At 39.2% G+C, this 19,699-nt stretch overlaps 1 protein-coding gene across 4 annotated transcripts in view; it reads right to left on the bottom strand.

Annotated features, from left to right (window-relative positions):
* LOC122557199 (ecto-NOX disulfide-thiol exchanger 2) overlaps positions 1-19,699 on the bottom strand; it is a 223,516-nt gene that overhangs the window by 90,771 nt on the left and 113,046 nt on the right. For all 4 annotated transcript variants that reach the window (XM_043704632.2, XM_087992083.1, XM_043704634.2 and 1 more), the window contains one exon: positions 16,817-16,960. In XM_043704632.2, the coding sequence (XP_043560567.2) occupies positions 16,817-16,960 (144 nt within the window). The remainder of the gene's footprint in view (positions 1-16,816; positions 16,961-19,699) is intronic.

Below are 19,699 nucleotides of genomic sequence, written 5' to 3'. Positions count from 1 at the left end.
AGGTGGTGTCAGAGAACTGGAGACTTCCAAACGTAAGGTTACTGTTCAAAACAAAAATGTGAAAGAATAAAGCCAGCAACAACAGGCCAGTCAGTTTAACCTCAGTGGTGGGTAAGTTTTTACTTATGATAACCAGGACACAATTGTAGATATTTCGACAAATTTGGATTAATTAATGAAAGTCAGCTTAGAAGAACATGTTGGAGGTAAATCATGTTTAACTACCTGAATTGAGTTTTTTCAATGAGCTACACTCAGACACTGATGATGGTAATGTGATTGATTTGGTGATATCGACCTCTAAAGGGTGTTTGATAAAAGTGCCACATAGCATGTTTACCAGCAAAGCAGAAAACCATAGAGTAAAGTAAAAAGTTGGTGAATAACAGAAAACTGTAGTGGCAAATAGTTATTTCTCAGACTGGAGGAAGGTATACACTGATGTTCAAAGATCAGTACAAACCTTGCTGTTTGTCTTGATCTATATCAATGAATTATACTTGGTTGTACATGGTACATTTTCAAAATGTGCAGATGAGACAATACATGGAAGTATTGCAATTGAGTGGGAGATAGTGGTAGACTTTAAGGACTCATGACCATCAGCCATATTCTATGTTTTCATCACTGCCCAGAGTAATGATCTATGGAAGGCACTTTTAAAGTTTGGTGTGTCCAAACATCTTTTGTGGCTAATGCAAGAGTTATACAGGAATGCTTCAGGAGTTGTCAAGAATTGATCTCTCGAAAGCAATTTCATTTCTTGAAGGAAGTCAAGTTAAGAGTGTCTTTTGTTTCCTATGCTATTTAATACTGTGGGAGAGAAGAAAACAAGGGTTTTACAGGAAGAGTTACCAGAGAGATATGGCTACAACACTAGAGGTTGCAACATGTGGAGATGACAACATAAAACTGGAATAAAAGAAGAACTAAAGGACATGGCAGGACTGGTCTAAAAGGCACAATGAGTCTTTTAGATGGAATGTAAATGAGGAAGAGATCAACATTATAGTTTTAAATGGTAAAGGAAAAGTCATGGGTGGATGCGCCAAGATAGAGCAGTGGACCAATTCAAGAATCTTGGTTCAATGATAAACACCAAGTTCCATCTAAGAATGAAATCCAGATTAGACAGCTGTAGCAAGAAGAGCAACTATCGATTTGAGCAACTTCTTGAAATCCGAAAGCATCAGCATGAAGCTAACAAAAATTTAAACAGTTATCAAAGTGGAGTGTTGCACTCTATGAATATGAGAGTTGTACTCTGAAGAAAGACGATGAGAAACGATAACAGCTTTTGAAATGTGGGTAAGGGAGAGGGTGCTCAGAATTAGCTGAATGGACAGACATAAATGTGTGACTTAGACCAAACATAGACGTTCAGGAACCAAAAGGTTGCTAAGTACAAATAAAGAAGTTTGACACCATTCAGGACAAAGCAGCCTGCTTGATTACACCAGTACTCCACCTTTAACATTCACTTACTTCACCACTGCATCAATGTGCACCATCTATAAGATGCATGGCAGAAACTAGCCAAGGCTCCTCTGACATTAGATTACTTCTAATAAAGACACCTTCTAAATCTGCAGTTTCCACCACCTAAAATGACAATTTGCAGGGGGATACCATCATCTACAAATTCTTTTCAAACCCCACACAATCTAAATTTAAACTATAAATACCATTCCTTCACTGTTGCTGGTTCAACACCCTGGAAATCCTTTCCAAACAGCACTGTGGGTGGCTCAACATCCCAAGATCTGCACTGATACACAAAGGCAGCTCACTATTATCTCTCCTAAGTAAATAAATGTTAGGCTAGCTAGCAGCACATCTCATTATGAAAGAAAAAAAACTCAGATGGGCTGGCATAAAGATTAAGTCCAAAGGATAGATTGTAGATACAGCAGAAGTCATCATATGAAATAAAAGGAAGTAGTCCAGGATGAGGAAACAGAGTTTTAACTGCAAGAAGTTAAATCACTATGCATTCAGGAGTTTATTTAAGAAGGTGACAAACAAACCTTTCAAGACTACAGAAATGCACTTTACAAAGACGTCAAACAGTAAGTTGGACAAATCAAGTATAGTTATGAGAGAAATGTCAGATAGCTTAAAAAAGTATTTTCTAACTGTTGCAATGAAGACAGAAGAGGATCTAATAAAAAATATATGCCACTAGTGCTTCTGAAACCTTATGAGCTTCATAAGCCTGTTTCCTAGAAGGAAAGGTTGATGCTCTGTTGCAGAACAATGTTGATCCCAAGAGGACAAATTAGTCTGAGTGTTCAAATGTTATTGCAAGACTGAAGATCTGGAATTCCAGATATTAGACACGGTGCCAAAGACACATATCAGCAGGAGCAAGTCAGCAGCTCAGACTAATAACTCTAAATGCTTCACAAGACTCTTCCAGTGTTTTGCAGGCCAAACTGACTGACAAACAAACTAAAGAACAAATAGAATGTGACATTGAATGTCCAATTATGTAAACTTGATGCCCGAGTTAAAAAAACCATTGCCAAACACAGCAAATGCAACTAATGGAGAGAGAGGCTTTAAGGCAACAACATAAATCAACATAGTCAGCTGAGAAGATTTTCAAACTGAATCAGTGGTCACATTGTTTCAGCCAGCAGACATTGGTGAAAAAGCCAAACCTCGTGCACTTTGGAAGATGAAAACACTGAAAATAATGCATTTAACTAAATGGAAAAAATGGGATAAGTGACAATAACAAACAGTTGTTAAGACATGAAAACCATTGTTTTTATATTGTGTAATTTAGGTATCTTAGTTCCAAATAGTACAAGCAATTTCTTACATTTGTTGTGAAAAGGAAGATGTTTGGATTGAAATTCAATCATATACAACTATCCTTCTTGGTTTGCAGCATTCTTGTGATCACTACCATAAAGCACAGACACTGCAGGTAGGCATCTTATAAGGTCTGTAGATTACAAACAAGACTGCAGTGCTCAGAAAAGAAGGTTAAGGGTTTTCATATACGTATCCAAAATCATGATAGATCTAGATAGAACAAAAAAGACAGAAAATGGCCCCATTTGAAGGAAATATTGAGAGGTCAAATATTTAAAGTGATGTAAAAAGAATAAATAGAAACAAGAAGAAAAATTATAAAAAAATTATAAGCAAATATGATTAGGATCTACACAGCATGGTTTAAGAAAAGTGGAGGAAGATTCCGTGCATTTGAAAGAGAAATTAGATAAACAAGCATTTGATGAGAAAAAAATGTCAGGCCCAAGTGGAAAGAGCAGGGGAATGCTGTTGCAGAGAACCACATGGACTTGTAGACCAAACAGCTCCCCCAGTCTTTTATATTATGATACTTCAACTGTAAAAACACTCCCTATAACTACAACAAAAGTAAGCACCTAAGTAACCGCCTGTCTCTGAAGTTTCCCTGAAATGCAAGTGACTAGGATGTATTCTGAATTACATCCACCCAATTATAACATCGTTAATACTGCAGCAAGTTGGAATCTCTGTTCAGGGATGAAGCCAAGAGCTCAAATAATTCCTTTTGCAGTGTTGTTAAACAGATTTAAGAAGATTGCTTCTTTCTATTTGACTTTTTAAAATAAATCCACATCCAAACCTCAAACATGCACGATGTAGTGTCAAACATCATTTCTGTCACAATCATTTTAGATAGCAGGCTACCAAAAGACAGGCCCAGTGACCTAGGCTGCTGCCCTCTCTCATGTTCAATTTCCAAATATGCAGCAAACATTATACCATTTATTTTAATTCCAGATCATCTCAATGGGCACCAGAAAAAGGTGCTGAACTGCGAAACTAAGATCATAAAAAATAAGAAAGGAGTAAGCCATTTGGCCTCACGAGCTTGCTCTGCCATTCAACAGGATTAGGGTGATCAGAAATTCCTCACATCCACTTTCCTGCCTTTTCTCCATAACACTGCATTCTCCTACTGATCTAGAATCTCAGCCTTGAATATGCACAAGAACTCTGCCCCCCACAATTCTCTGTGGCAAGAAGTTCCAAAGACACTCAATCCTCAGGCGAGACAAAATTCCTCCTTATCTTAGCCTTAAATTGGTATCCCTTTATTTTGAGACTATGCCCTTTGGTCCTAGACTCTCCCATGAGGAGAAACATCCTCAGCATTTAATCTTTCAAGTCCCTTAAGATTCTTATGTGTTTCAATGGGATCACCTTCCATTGTTCTAAACGTCAATGCATGGAGTCCCAACCTGCCCAGCCTTTGCTCATCAGACAATCTCATCATATCAGGGATCATCCAAGTGAACCTTCTCTGAACTGCCTCCAGTGAAATCTTTTCTTCGATGAGGGGATCAAAACTGCTCACTGCCAAGGTCAAGTTGTAAAAATCTAACATTATTAGAAACCAACAGTTGGACCATGTATGAATAACAATTTTAAAAAGCTTATTTGTGAAAAAAGTCAAGACCATGAAACTGAGAACTATTTGTCTAAGATTACAAGAACATAATGTACATTGCTCTAAAACATAAGAGACCACTGGATGTAAATGCCTTGTTTCATGAACTATTCCTGGCTGACCAAGAAAAGCATATTCAACCATGGGAGCTGAGTGTGATTATGGAAAGGAGGGGCTAATAGGATAAGAGCCAGGATAAAAGGTCTCCCATTTAGATTCGCTCAGCGGTGAAATAAAAGATAAAATAAGAACAGAGATCAGACATACACAGACAGGATAGTCCAGCCCAAAGACCTGAAGTTACAAGAGGTTGTCATTGTGTGCTTTCCATGCTGTCATAATACAGAAAGTATATATAACCAGTGTAAGACTGCACAGCAATGTCTATAATTTATTTGAAAGTTTAATATATTTGTTTTGACTTTCTTGTTAAAATAGTGCCAACACTCAACTTTTCCCTGTTTCCATCCCAACTAGGCATTAAGAGACCCCCTACAAAAATAACCAAAAAAAGTACAATTTTAAGGCTTAGCCGAGCAAAAAATATAGACATAGAAGATAGGAGCAGGAATAGTCCTGCAAAAATGCTATCCCGTATTTCCAATTCTTCTGTCTCCGCCGTATCTGCTCCCAGGAGGACCGGTTCCACCACAGAACACATCAGATGGCCTCCTTCTTTAAAGATAATTTCCCTTCCCACGTGGTTGAAGATGCCGTACAATGCATCTCATCTACATCCCGCACCTCTGCCCTCAAACCCCACCCCTCCAACCGTAACAAGGACAGAACCCCCTGGTCCTCACCTTCCACCCTACCAACCTTTGCATAAACCGCATCATCTGCCAACATTTCCACCACCTCCAAATGGACCCCACATCCATCAAAGTTTCACCTGCACATCCACCAACGTCATTTATTGTATCCATTGCTCCCGATGTGCTCTCCTCTATTGGGGAGACTGGACACCTTCTCGCAGAGCGCTTTCGGGAATATTGCCAGGACACCCGCACCAATCAACCCCACTGCCCTGTGGCTCGACATTTCAACTCCCCTTTCCACTCTGCCAAGGATATGCAGGTCCACTGCCTTTCTCTCACGACACGATGCCTGGAGGAAGAATGCCTCATCTTTCGGCTTGGAACACTTCAACCCCAGGGCATCAATGTGGACTTCACCAGTTTCCTCGTTTCCCCTCCCCCAACCTTACTCCAGTTCCAACCTTCCACTCAGCACCATCCTCATGACCTGTCCTACCTGCCAATCTTCCTTCCCACCTATCCGCTCCACCCTCTCTCTGACCTATTATCTTCATCCCACCTCCATCCACCCATTGTACTCTACCTTCCCCCACCCTCCTCTCTGACCTATCACCTTCATCCCCACCCCCATCCACTTGTTATACTCTTTGCTACCTTCTCTCCACCCCCACCCCCCCCTCCCATTTATCTCTCCACCCTGAAGGCTCCCTGCCTTCCATCCTGATGAAGGGCTTTTTCCCAAAACATTGATTTTCCTGCTCCTCGGATGCTGCCTGACCTGCTGTGCTTTTCCTGCACTCTAATCTAGACTCTGATTTCACCCATCTGCAGTCCTCACTTTTGCCTAGGAGCAGGAGTAGGCCTTCAACTCCTTGAGTTTGCTCTGCCATTCAACACAATCATGGCTGATCATTGAGCTCATTGCTGTAATATGTCCTCATACCCCTACATCACTTCAGCCACTTGAGCTATACTGATCTCCTTCTTGTAAAGACAATGTTTTGGCCTCAATCACTTCCTGTGGTAGTGAATTCCACATGCTCACTATTCTCCGAGTGAAGAAATTTCTCCTCATCTCAGTTCTACATTTTCAACCCATGTCCTTAAACTATGACCCTGGATTTGGACTCACCATCACGAACATCCTTCCTGCATCTAACTTTTATAGCCCTGTTAGATGTTTATAGCTTTCTATGAGACTTCCCCCCCCAACCCCCATTCTAAGCTCCAGTGAATACAATCCTAACAGTCTCATTCTCTTCTCATACATAAGCCCTGCCATCCCTGGAATCAACGTGGCTAACCTTCATTGCACATCTTATGTAGCAAGAGCATCCTTATTTAGTTGGAGACTAAAACTGTACTCATTCCTGGCGTCACCTCACCAATCCTTGCAATAACTGCTGCATGACATCTTGCTCCCGTACGCGAATTCCCTTACTACAAAGGCCAACTCACAGTTTGCCTTCTTTATTGCCTGCTGCACCTCTACATTTCCTGAAAGCAACTGGTGCATGAGAATGCCCAGGTATTGTTGAACATTCCCCTCTCTTAATTTACAGCTAAATAATAACTTATTTTTTCTATTTTTGGTATCAAAGTGAAGAGCCTCACATTTATCCACATTATACTCTATCTACCACTATATCAGAAGACAAGTTGAATAAGTTGATAAATGTCGGTTTATGATGGTCCAATGTCTGACTATTACCATATCATCATCAAACCAAATATCAAAAACAGAAACATTATCTAAAGAATCTTGTTATTTTGTAATTAGGTTTATATGAACATAAGTTTATTTGATTAATTGACAACAATATGCTGGATAAAGTGGTGAATATTCTCAGATATTTGGCAGTTTGGAATTATCTTCTGTATGCTGTTTCTGAATGGTAATCTTGATTGACTTATTTAGTGATGTCATAAGTTACATGATAGGTTTGGGGGACTGGTTAGCTCAGTTGGTTTGGTGGCTGATTTGCGATGCACAGTAATGCCAACTGCATAGGTTCAATTCCCACACTGACAGGTTTTCACCAAAGTCCCACTTTCTCAACCTCTCCCCTCACCTGAGGCATGGAGACCCTCAGGTTAAACCACCACCAGTTGTGTCTCTCTCTAATGACAGAACAGTCCTATAGCCCGGTTAGAAGATGGTGACTTTTGTTTTAAAGAAAGTTCATGTCAGCATATGACAATGGAGTTGGATAAAAAACAAAGAAGCATCTGGAAGTACTGTCTCTAATATATATTACAATTTTTAAAGATGGATTCTATTATTTTGTAGGTATTCCAAATATGGAAATTATGACTGTATCACTGTGACACAGAAAATGCTTCTGAAGATTATAACCATTTATCACTCCATAAGAAATGGGGAAGTTAAAGACTACATATCAGTTGTTTCATTGGGTGAGATCTCATTATTTTGCACAATCCCATTTTTAAATTCAGTTCAGGTACACACTGCTCTCTCTTACAGACCATTTACAGTTGAATTTTATACTTTGCTTGATAAATACCTTCTCCTACTCTTCCTATTTTCTTATGTTCCTATCACCCTCACAGCTCAGTTAGTTTGACCAGCCTAGCCCAGCAAAGAGCAATGTGGGCTTGAAGCAATTCTGCCAGTTATACTGTGGAATAGCAAGATCGGAAGAATAATAGCCTGGGACTTCGAATCATGTAATTGAAAATTTAAATTTTAATATGGATGAATCCCACCAAGTTACTGTCCTTTCATAGAGAAGTACATAACGGTGACAAGAGCTAAAGTAGAGGAAAAAAAAGCTTTCTCTTCATATTCACGCACTGTAGCCAACACATAAAACAGGGAAACCTAAGAAAGTTTTTACATAGTCTAATATTATAGACTGTTGCAGGAATGGGAAAATCATATGAAAGCATGCAAAGAGTTTACACAAGATATGGAAAGTATCTCTGCATTTTTCCCTGCCCTTCTCTTATGAAACCCTCGGCGTGTCCTTCCTACCTGCACACATCCTTCATCTAGCACAGACCATGTGTCTCTCTCATCCTTTCACTGAAGGTAGTGTTTGAGAATTTTATGCCTTATGCCTATCTTGTGCTTATTAGCCTTCTGTTGTGGGTATCATTTAGGGAGTGCGTGAATATGAAGAGAAAGCTTTTTTTTACTCTACTTTAGCTCTTGTCACCGTTATGTACTTCTCTATGAAAGGACAGTAACTTGGTGGGATTCATCCATATTAAAATTTAAATTTTCAATTACATGATTCGAAGTCCCAGGCTATTATTCTTCCGATCTTGCTATTCCACAGTATAACTGGTAGAATTGCTTCAAGCCCACATTGCTCTTTGCTTGGGCTAGGCTGGTCAAACTAACTGAGCTGTGAGGGTGATAGGAACATAAGAAAATAGGAAGAGTAGGAGAAGGTCATTTGACCAGTCAAGACTGACCTACTGTTCAATAATATCATGGATGATCTGCTCCAGGCCTCAACTCCCCTTTCATACCAGTTCCTCAAAGGCTTCAAATTCCACAACATTCAAAAATCTACATCCTTTTTAAATAATTTCTAGCTTCTCCACCTCTCTGGTGTAAAGAATTTCAAGCCTTGCTTCAATCACTACCTTGTGGAAGACTGATTTTTTTTGCATTCATTTTTAATCAGTGACCCGTTATTCTGTTACTATGTCTCATATTTTGAGATTCCCCATTAGTACAAACATCTACTCAACATCCCAGCAGCATGGTGGCTCAGTGGTTAGCACTGTTGCCTCTCAGCACCAGGGATCAGAGTTTAATTCCAGCCTCAGATGACTATGCGGAGTTTGCACATTCTCCCTGTGTTGGCGTGGGTTTCCTCCAGGTGCTCTGGTTTCCTCCCACAATCCAAAGATGTTCAGGTTAGGTGACTTGGCCATGCTAAACAGTTCAGAGTGTTCAGGGATGTGTAGGTTAAATGCATTAGTCAGAGGTAAACATAGAGTAACAGGATAGGGCAATGGGTCTGGGTTGGTTACTCTTCAGAGAGTCAGTGTGGACTTGTGGCGGTTCCCCAAACTGTAAGGATTCTATGAAGTTCTATCCTGTGCGTGCAACCACTCCAAGGGTCTCTGCACGGTGATCAGCATGCTAATATCATGTGCAGCACTGACGTCTGATTCTGGAAGTTACTGTCACATGTGGACCTAAAACAAACCATGAGCAGGAATACTGGTCAAGTCCCCTCAGAATCTAGTAAGACCACCCACCAATGAGACCCATCACGAATTCTTCTTAATTGCTTAGCTGTTCTTGATAAAATAAACAACTTCATCCGAGAATTAATCAAATGAAGCTCTTTGGAACTGCCTTCAATGCCAGTATATTCTCTCAAATACAGGGAACAAACCATACACAATCCTCCAGGTGTGGCCTCACCAATTTCATGCACTGTTGCAACAAAATGTTCCTATTTCTAAAGCACCAATCCTCTAGCAATGAAGGCTAAGATTCTCTATTTGCCTTCATAGTTACTTGCTGTATCTGCATGCAAACTTTTCATGTTTAATGCACAAAAGCACCCAGATAAATCTGTGCTACACCTGCTTTTTGGAGTCTCTCTCCACTTAAATAATTGTCTGACTTTTTATTCTGCTTACCAAATTGTATGACCTCATACTTCCCTGCATTAAACTCCTTTCCCCATATTTTTGCCCATTCACTCAACCTATGTCCTCTTATAGATTCCTTAAGCCCTCATCACAATATACCTCCTACCTATTTTTGTACTATCAGCAAATTTGGATATGTTACACTCTGCCCTCTCCAAGTCATTAATATAGGTAGTAAATGATTAAGGTCCATACATGAGCATAGAGGCATTTCACTAGTTACATATATCTAACATGGAAAAGACCCATTAATCCTGACTTTGTCTTTTGTGTTGTAACCAGATCTCAATCCATGTTAACATATAAACCCCCATTACCATGACTTCAATTTTGTGCAATATAGTGGCACCTTATCAAATGCCTTCTGGAAAATATACTACATCTATCAGTTTCCCTTTATGAACTCTGTTGGTTATTTCTTCAAAGAATTGTAGCAAATTTGTCAAACGTGATTTACCTTTCAGAAAACCATTTGACACTGATGCTATTAAGCTTTCCTTAATATTTTATTTTTTCCTGAATAATGGCCTCTAGCCTTTTCCTTACGACACAGTAATTTCTTCGATTATGTGATAGTTCCATTCCCATACAACCCCGCTCTATACAAAAGTCGTGCAATACAAATAACACTTAGTGTTGTTGATCTAATCGTGTTATAGCCAACACACGTTTTACAAGTTCGCATTTTAGAAACAGCATTCCCAATTCACCATTGCATTACAGCTAATTTATGTTAACGAAAGACATATTATAGCAGACCTTTATTAGGTTAATTGCCTTGTTGTTTCCTGCTTCCTGTCGGTCTCTCAAACAGGGGCACTACATTAGCAGTTTTCTGAACACTGGAACTCTGTCAGAATCCACTAGGTTCTGTAATATTGTGAGCTATTTCTCGATAATTTCTATAACCACTTCCTTTGAATTCATTGGATGCATGCCAATTGGAACTGGCTACTCAGAATCAGAGTCATAGAGATGTACAGCACGGAAACAGACCCTTCGGTCTAACTCGTCCATGCCGACCAGATATCCTAACCTAATCTAGTCCCATTTTCCAGCATTTAGCCCATATCCCTCAAAACCCTTCCTATTCATATACCCATCCAAATGCTTTTAAATGTTCTAATTGTACCAGCCTCCACCAGTTCCTCTGGCAGCTCATTTCATACACGTACCACCCTCTGCGTGAAAACCTTGCCCCTTAGGTTTCTTTTGTATCTTTCACCTCTCACCCTAAACCTATGCCTTCTAGTTCTGGACTCCCTCAACCCAGGCAAAAAAACCTTGTCTATTTACCCTATTCATACTCCTCATAGTTTTGTAAACCTCAGCCTCCAACATTCCAGGGAAAACAGCCTCAGCCTCTTCAGTCTCTCCCTATAGCTCAAATTCTCCAACCCTGGCAACATCCTTGTAAATCTTTTCTGAACCCCTTTCAAACTTGCACAACATCCTTCTAATAGGAGGGTGACCGGAGTTGCACACAATATTCCAAAAGCGGCACAACCAATCTCCTGCACAGTTGCGACATGACCTCCCAACTCCCACACTCAATGCTCTATCCAAAAAAGGAAAACAAAAGGTTGGACTGAAGGTTCTGTTTCCATGCTGTACAACTCTATGACTCTATACCAGAAGTCCCCCTTCAAAATCCCATCCACCCGCGACTCCACCCTTATGGAAGCATTTGTCTGCCTTTAGTTACAATAGTTTGTCAAATACTTTCTGTCATGATAGATACAGTTACAAGATCTTTCCTCCCATCAGTACCTTACTTATCTGTTATCTTTAAAATGTTTATAATTTCCTTTACTCTGAAGACTCATAGAAAACATTGCTTTTAAAATTATTTGCCATTATCCCTTTGCCTAGTTATAAATTCCTCAGTTGCTTCGTCCAAGGGTACAACATTTACTCTAGTTATTCTTTCTTTATCTATACAGAAGCTCTTGCCATTTGATGTTATATTTCTTGCCAATTCACTATCATAATCAATTTTCTTTGTTTTAGTCATCTGACGTTTCCAAAAAAAATTAACAATCCTCTGGCCAACCATCAGTTTACATCATTTTGTACGCCTTGGTCACTGATTAGATACACTCCTTGACTGCCTCATTAAATACAGGTGCTCAGCCTTTTCATCGGAACCTCCTTTCTAACCCGAATAAATGTTTGATTAGATTAGATTACTTACAGTGTGGAAACAGGCCCTTCGGCCCAACAAGTCTACACCGACCCGCCGAAGCGTAACCCACCCATACCGCTACATTTACCCCTTTACCTGACACTATGGGCAATTTAGCATGGCCAATTCACCTGACTTGCACATCTTTGGACTGTGGGAGGAAACCGGAGCCCCCGGAGGAAACCCACGCAGACACGGGGAGAACACAGTCAGTCGCCTGAGTCGGGAATTGAACCCGGGTCTCTGGCGCTGCGAGGCAGCAGTGCTAACCACTGTGCCACCGTGCCGCCCACATTGCTGAGTGTTATGAATTATCTGCTTGAATGGTTGCCACTGACTTCACTCTGATTTTTTTTTTGTTTGTCTATTTTTCCCAGTCTGCTTTAAATAACTCTCTCTTCATACCTCTGAGTTTGTCCTTATTTTTTAAGTTGAGGATGCTAGTTTGAGACCAGAGCTGCTCTCTTTCAAGCTAAATTTAAAATTCTACCATGTTGTAATCACTACCTCCCAGCAGTTTCTTAACTATGAGCTGTCTTATTAATCCTATTACAAATCATTTACCAGATCTAAAATAGCCTATTTCTGGATATGTTATGTATGCATTGCTCTAAGTAATTATGGCTGATGCAATTTACAAAGTTATCTTCCATGTTACAGTTTTCCATCTGGTTTGTTTAGTTCATATGCAGATTAAAATCATCCATGACAGTTACATCCCTCACTATGTCCCAATTAAAACTTTGTCCTACAGTGAAGCAACTCTTTGGGAGCCTACAGATGACTCCCACCTCTGACAACTTTCCTTTGCCATTCTTTATTTCCACCAAATCCGATTCCACATTATGATCTGTTTCACTTGTGTCACTACTCGGCACAGCACAGATGCCTTCCTTTATTAACAAAGCTATTCCACCTTATTTCCCTTTTAGCCTATTTTTCCAAAATGTTGAATAATGAGTCCTGGTTTTGGTTACTTCATTTTCATTTTATTTGTGGGACTTGGGTGTCGCTGGATGGCAGCTTTTATTGCCTGTCCCTAATTACCATTAAGGTGGTAGTTCTGAGCTGCCTCTTGAACTGCTGCAATCCATATGCTGTAAGTAGACCTACAATGTCCACAACTGCAATATCTCCATAACATCTGTCAAGTCACTTTTAATTCACAACTGTGCCATTAATTTATCTATCTTGTTGAAACTGCTATGTGCACTTAGATAAAAGTAGTCAAGTCTTTGACTTTTTGACCATTATTACTTACTTTGGTTCTAATTGGTGTATACTTTCTCCCCATCACTATTGGTCTTTAATTTCTTTTTGATTTATTAAGCTTCCCTTTAATTGAGCCACCCTCCTCTGCCCTCCTTTCTTCATTATCCTCCAGCTTTCTCCAGCATTGGTGGTAGTGCACTGGACTGGAACCCATTCTCCTAAACCATCCTTTAAGCCACACATTTATCTATTTAATCTTATTGACCTTATACCAATTTGCACATGACTTAGACAGTAATCTGGAAATTTGTGGTTTTGCTTTTTGAATTCAGCCATAAGATGCTCATAACCTCCGAGCAGATTTTCTTTCCTATTCCTGCCAACAATAATGGTACCCACCTGGACGACAACAACTTGATCGTCCTTCTCTCACTCCAAATTCCTGTCCAACCCAGAAGAGATACCCTGGACCTTGGCACGAAGTAGGCAACGCAGCCTTCAGGACTCTTTATCCTTGCTTCAGAGAGCAGTATCTATTCCCTTAAGTTCAGAGAAATGCTGTACAGCCTTGCTGCTTAAATTTGACTGATACATTTCTCCCCATCCTAATTAATACTGGATATAAAGTTTTACAAGTCCTTTTGATCTTTTGGCAGCTCAAATTTTGAAAACTTTTTTTTTGCTAATGTCAAATTTAGTGACTCAAAACCTTAAATACTAACTATTTTGAACATTGCATTTGGATCTTGCCTCACTTAAGTACAACAGCACAGGTCATCAACTTGATGTGTATACAGATGTCACAGTTGAACGAAAAGTCAATGGAGAGCTGCAGACCAGGAAAGCCACACACCACACTGACTAGATACTCAACAGCAGGAGCAACCATCCCAACACCTACAAACGGAGCTGCATCACGGCATTATTTAAACAGGCCACAACACACTGCAACACTCCACAACAATAAGAAGCTGAGGAAAAACACCTATACAATGTATTCCGGAACAAATAGTTACCCGATAAGCGCAAGCTGCCAATTCCTGCACAACAGACTTAAACGGTAAGACACAACACACCTAGAGTCTAGCCACCCGACCATACATCAAAGACATTTCAGAAATGATGATCAGACTACTCTGGCCCCTCGGCATCATGGTAGGTTTGTGGTCCGCCACCACACTGCAACAGCTCCGGATGAATTTAAAGGACCAAGTACCAACAGCCAGCAGAAGAAATGTCATGTACAAAATACCCTGCAAGAACACTCAGCAAACATTTATTCGGGTTAGAATGGAGGATCCGATGAGAAGGATGAACATTTGTGTTTAAGGAGGCAGTCAAGGAGCGTATCCAATCAGTGACCAAGGCGTACAAAATGATGAAAACCGATGGTTGGCCAGAGGATTGAAAATATTTTTGGAAACGTCAGATGACTAAAACAAAGAAAATTGATTATGATCGTGAACTGGCAAGAAATATAACATCAAATCGAAAGAGCTTCTGTATATAAAAAGAAAGAATAGCTAAAGTAAATGTTGTACCTTTGGACGAATCAACTGAGGAATTTATAACTAGGCAAAGGGATAATGGCAAATAATTTTAAAAGCAATGTTTTCTATGAGTCTTCAGAGTAAAGGAAATTATACACATTTTAAAGATAACAGATAAGTAAGGTACTAATGGGAGGAAAGATCTTGTAACTATATCTATGATGACAGAAAGTATTTGACAAACTATTGTAACTAAAGGCAGACAAGTGCTTCCATAAAGGTGGAGTTGCGGGAGGATGGGATTTTGGAGGGGGACTTTTGGTATGTTTTCCTTTTTTGGAAACAGCGTAAAGTGTGGGAGTTGGGAGGTCACGTTGCATCTGTGCAGCGGATTGGTTAGGCTGCCTTGGAATATTGTGTGCAATTCTGTGCAAAACCTTCACAACATCCTTCTGAAAGGGTTCAGAAAAGATTTACAAGGATGTTGCCAGGTATGGAGGATTTGGGCTTGAGGGAGAGGCTGAAAGAGGCTGGGGCTGTTTTCCCTGGAGTGTTGAAAGCTGAGGTTTATAAAATTATGAGGAGAACGAATAGGGTAAATAGGCAAGGTTTTTTTGCCTGGGTTGAGGGAGTCCAGAAATAGAGGGCATAGATTTAGGATGTGAGGGGAAAGATATAAAAGAGACCTAAGGGGCAAAATTTTCACGCAGGGGGTGGTACGTGTATGAAATGAGCAGCCAGAGGAACTGGTGGAGGCTGGTACAATTAGAACATTTAAAAGACATTTGGATGGGTATATGAATAGGAAGGGTTTTGAGGGATATGGACTAAGTGCAGGGAAATGGGACTAGATTAGGTTAGGATAGCTGGTCGGTATGGATGAGTTAGACCGAAGGGTCTGTTTCCGTGCTATACATCTCTATGACTATGACTGCAACAAACATTACATTGGTCAGACAGACCAACTAGCCATCAGGATACATGAGACCAACTAACCACTAAATGATATGACCAACTATCACTGGTATCCAAACACACAGATGAAGAGGGACATCAGTTCGACTGGGACAGGCCAGATAAAGACATGCATGGGCATTCTTAGAGGCCTGGCATTGAAACCAGAACTCCATTAACAAACATATCGATTTGGACCCAATTTACAAACTTCTCAGAAACAGAATCAGAAATGATATCACCTACCACAACAAACCAAGACACAAATGACAACTGGGACAGAACATCAGCACTTCACCGTAGGCTCACTGATGATGTTACCTAGCATGGTGACGAAACGTCTGAGAACAAGTCTACCAGCTCAGCGAGCTAACTTATAACCTGATCCACAACCTAAGCTACAAATCTTCTCCAAAATCTCAAAGATATGTATTATAATTTGCAACAATTATAATACTTAGGTTTTCAGTTTGAGTAAGGTATTTTTACTCTTATGTGCTCAATTATCATTTATACTAAAGTATGATAGAAATTGAACATTCAGATGGTTAATTATAGCTGAAATCAATTTCAGATGTCATCCATTTTTAAACCATATACAAAAGTTTATACAATCACATGCATGCTTTCTTAATTATATTCTTATAAATTGCTGTGATTGTTTAACTTAATGAGAAGAGATTAAGAAAATTATAAAATTGTATATTCTCTTATTAGCTGCTTTTGAATAGCATGTTAAAGCAAAGCTGTGCCAGCCAATTCAGATACTGTTCCAAGTATGGGAGATCTTTTGATGTCCTGGCCAGCATTACTATCTCAACCAAAAGAAAAACAGATTATGTGGGCATTGGGCCACTATTTCAGGCATCTTGCTGCACAAATTACCTGCTGCACTTGGCTATTAAACAATGACTTCAGCTTGAAAGTAATCCTTTGGTTGTAAAGTAAATTTGCAAATTATGAGAATGTATTCTGGTATATAAGTGAACTTTTTTTTCTTCCAGCTTATAGAATCTTTGTCATAGTTTTAATGCAATAATAGTACATCACGACAATTTGATGGTCTGTACATTTTCTGTAGTACTTCAGATTAAGCTGGAACTGAGAGCATTTCTGCTGTTACCTGCAGATGTATTATTCCGTCTCCTTTTCTTGATTGGTTCATTAGAGGGGACGATAGAACATTCTGTCACCAGTGGTTCATTTGAATCATTAAACTGCAGTGGTTCATCATTGTTTGCAGGATCGAAGGACAGCTGGTTATATCCTTTGGAAGCCAAAGAATAAGGATAGAATATTAGTCTCTGTAGACAAAGAGATATCTGTTGACTAATGATCAAACTGAGCTACATCATTCAGCTATTGGATGTTATCCTCAAGCTAAATGATTGAAAACATATTTATTTTTCATAACAAAGAAAACAGCATACAGAGAATTTTATAGGAAACCTTTATTTTCTCTTAAAATTCTAAGATCTAACAGACCTGTTGAAATTTTGAGACTTCACAAATACTCTTCAATGTTCTCAATTCATCGCTACTCTTAAAATCCAAGAAAACGTCCACAGTTGCAAGAATCATGTTTATTTACAACTTCATGTGGCATTGCTAACTTGTTACAACCAAAATACAAGGAGGTTCCCCAATATGTTATTATTCAGATGGGAAACTGTTAAGGTCCTGGCTGAGGTGGGATAAATTGGTTACTCCTTTTTCATGATCTACACCTTTGCTTGGTTGCAACAAGGTTAGTTTAAAAACTTTCCTTGTGGACACCTATCTCCCCGAATGCATGTTTTTAAAATGAGCCAATTTAAGCTGAAAGAAACACAGAATACTGGAAAAACTTGGTTGTTTTGGTAGCAACTATGGAGGGTGAAAGAGAGTTAATGTTTCAAGTCAGTTATGACTCTTCCTCAAAACTGAAAGGTATTGGATGATTTTGGGCAGAGGTAGAGGAACGTCAAGGGAGCAGATGGTGGAGAGGGCCAGTGGAAAAGGTAAAAGGGTTGCTATTGGTGGCGACAGGGGAAAAGAGATATGAAATAGTTGTGAATTTAGGCATGAAAAAAAGAGAGAGAATAGGTCAATTTTAACTTCGCTTTCTTGATATGTACCTTTATTAGCCAAGGCACAGAGTTTAAGAACAGAGAAGTTACGTCAGAATTGTATATAATGTCAGTTAAGCCTTAATTAGAATATTGTCTGCAGTTCAGGAAACCACATTATAGAAGGGATGTGATTGCACTGGAGAGGATGCAGAGAAGATTTACCACTCTAATAGAAATTCTTCAATGTCACTTCCTAATCTCTTCAAACGCGATGGTAAGGGCTATAGGCACATAGAATATCAGTTCCCCCAAGCAGCAGTAATTTAAGATGGCTCATCACTAACATACAAGGACAATTACAGATGGATGATAACTGAGTCTTACCAGCAAACTTATGAATGCGTTTTTAAAAAGTCCTTAAAGTGCTCTCCTCTGATGCACATTTAACAGAATTAGTATTAGTACAGATAGTAAAAGAGTAAACAGACTATAAACTAAGGTGATTAATACTTCTCTGAAGACCTTTTGTTTTAAATTATCATTGAGCCATAGTGAAAAACAGTAAAATAAATCTATAGATCATAAGTTTTACAGCAAGTAAAAGCAGCATGTCTTCTGACATTTCCCTTTTATCTCAAACAAAATATTGTTGAATTAACTGCTTATTCCAGTGATGGCTTAAGTGTCTGCAGGCATTAGAGAAAAACAAAAACATTTCTTTATGCAAACTATTTCCAATCACTGGGCCTCAATTCATCAAGCTTCTTCAATGCATTAGCAATGAGATCCAACAGAATTTTATTCCCTGGAAATATCATTTCTCTCATTTATGTTATTACAATCATGTAAACATAAACACATTTCAGTTACATCAATAACAACTTCCATATTTTACTCACTTTTTACTGCTGCTAATGACATCAACTAATATTTGTAGAAAAATTGGTAAAGTCTGAAAGACATCTTAACACTGACTGAATAAGAGTCCCTCTTTCAATAAGGACTATTCTCATTCAGCGACACTCCAACAAATATACTCAAGTCAAAACTTCCAAGATTGGAACAGAGCACAAGCAAGGGAACCAGAAAATAGGTCAGATCAAGTCTGTAATCAAATTTTGCAATTTTCAGAAGTCATGGGTCGATTTTCAGCTCATTCAAATATTTGCTCCTCCAACCAATCTCAAGGGTTGTAACTGGAGCGCCTCCACGCCACCATGAGGGATCAGTTTTAAAAAAGCAATAGCAGAACTGACTTCAGTTTAATGTTGAACCTTGCTGAAGCAACATGAAAGTCTCCACAACTTGCCAGAAATAATGCATTCTATCTCAGTGAAGATCGATTGCTTTGTGAACACAATAATGAATCCCATTGCTTCTGTTCATACGGACAAAATTCGCAGGGATGACTAAGTGGAGCAACAGGGCAAATTTGATCTTTGGGCAAGAGGATCTGTGAAAGATCTGCAAATTTATCTTTGTCAGTGCCAGCTGCCAACTCAAATATCTAATGACTCAATTGTTGCAATTTGGAATAGGGTTAGAATAGCTTTTGACTTGATTGGCTAAGGATTCTGTTCCAACTCACATTCAAACTTTCAGCTTCACATTCCCAATCTACACACAATGGAAGATGGGGGATGAACATTGTTCAAATTAAAGGCACGAAACTACAAAATTTAGTCTGTCAACTTCAAGAGAAACATCAATGTTGAGGGGAATTATTCATTATTTAAAATACTTCTAACTTTAATTCATAAGATTTTAGAAGAAACAGATCCTTACTTGGATTACTGAATCATTTGGACCAGTTCTGGCCTTTTCAATCTAACTCTTGATCCGCTTGTTAGCGGATTCATAAAATCTTGCCCATATGAGGTAACTATATCTAGTTTTTCGTCCTCTTTTGCCTGTGGACATTGGCTTTCTACTTATTTTCTAACCAAAACTGTACA

This window comes from Chiloscyllium plagiosum, unplaced genomic scaffold (assembly GCF_037043375.1).
Source record: "Chiloscyllium plagiosum isolate Xiang-an unplaced genomic scaffold, Cpla_swu_hap1 HiC_scaffold_11, whole genome shotgun sequence".
Lineage (NCBI taxonomy): Eukaryota > Metazoa > Chordata > Chondrichthyes > Orectolobiformes > Hemiscylliidae > Chiloscyllium > Chiloscyllium plagiosum.
This window is presented reverse-complemented; position numbering and strand designations above follow the sequence as displayed.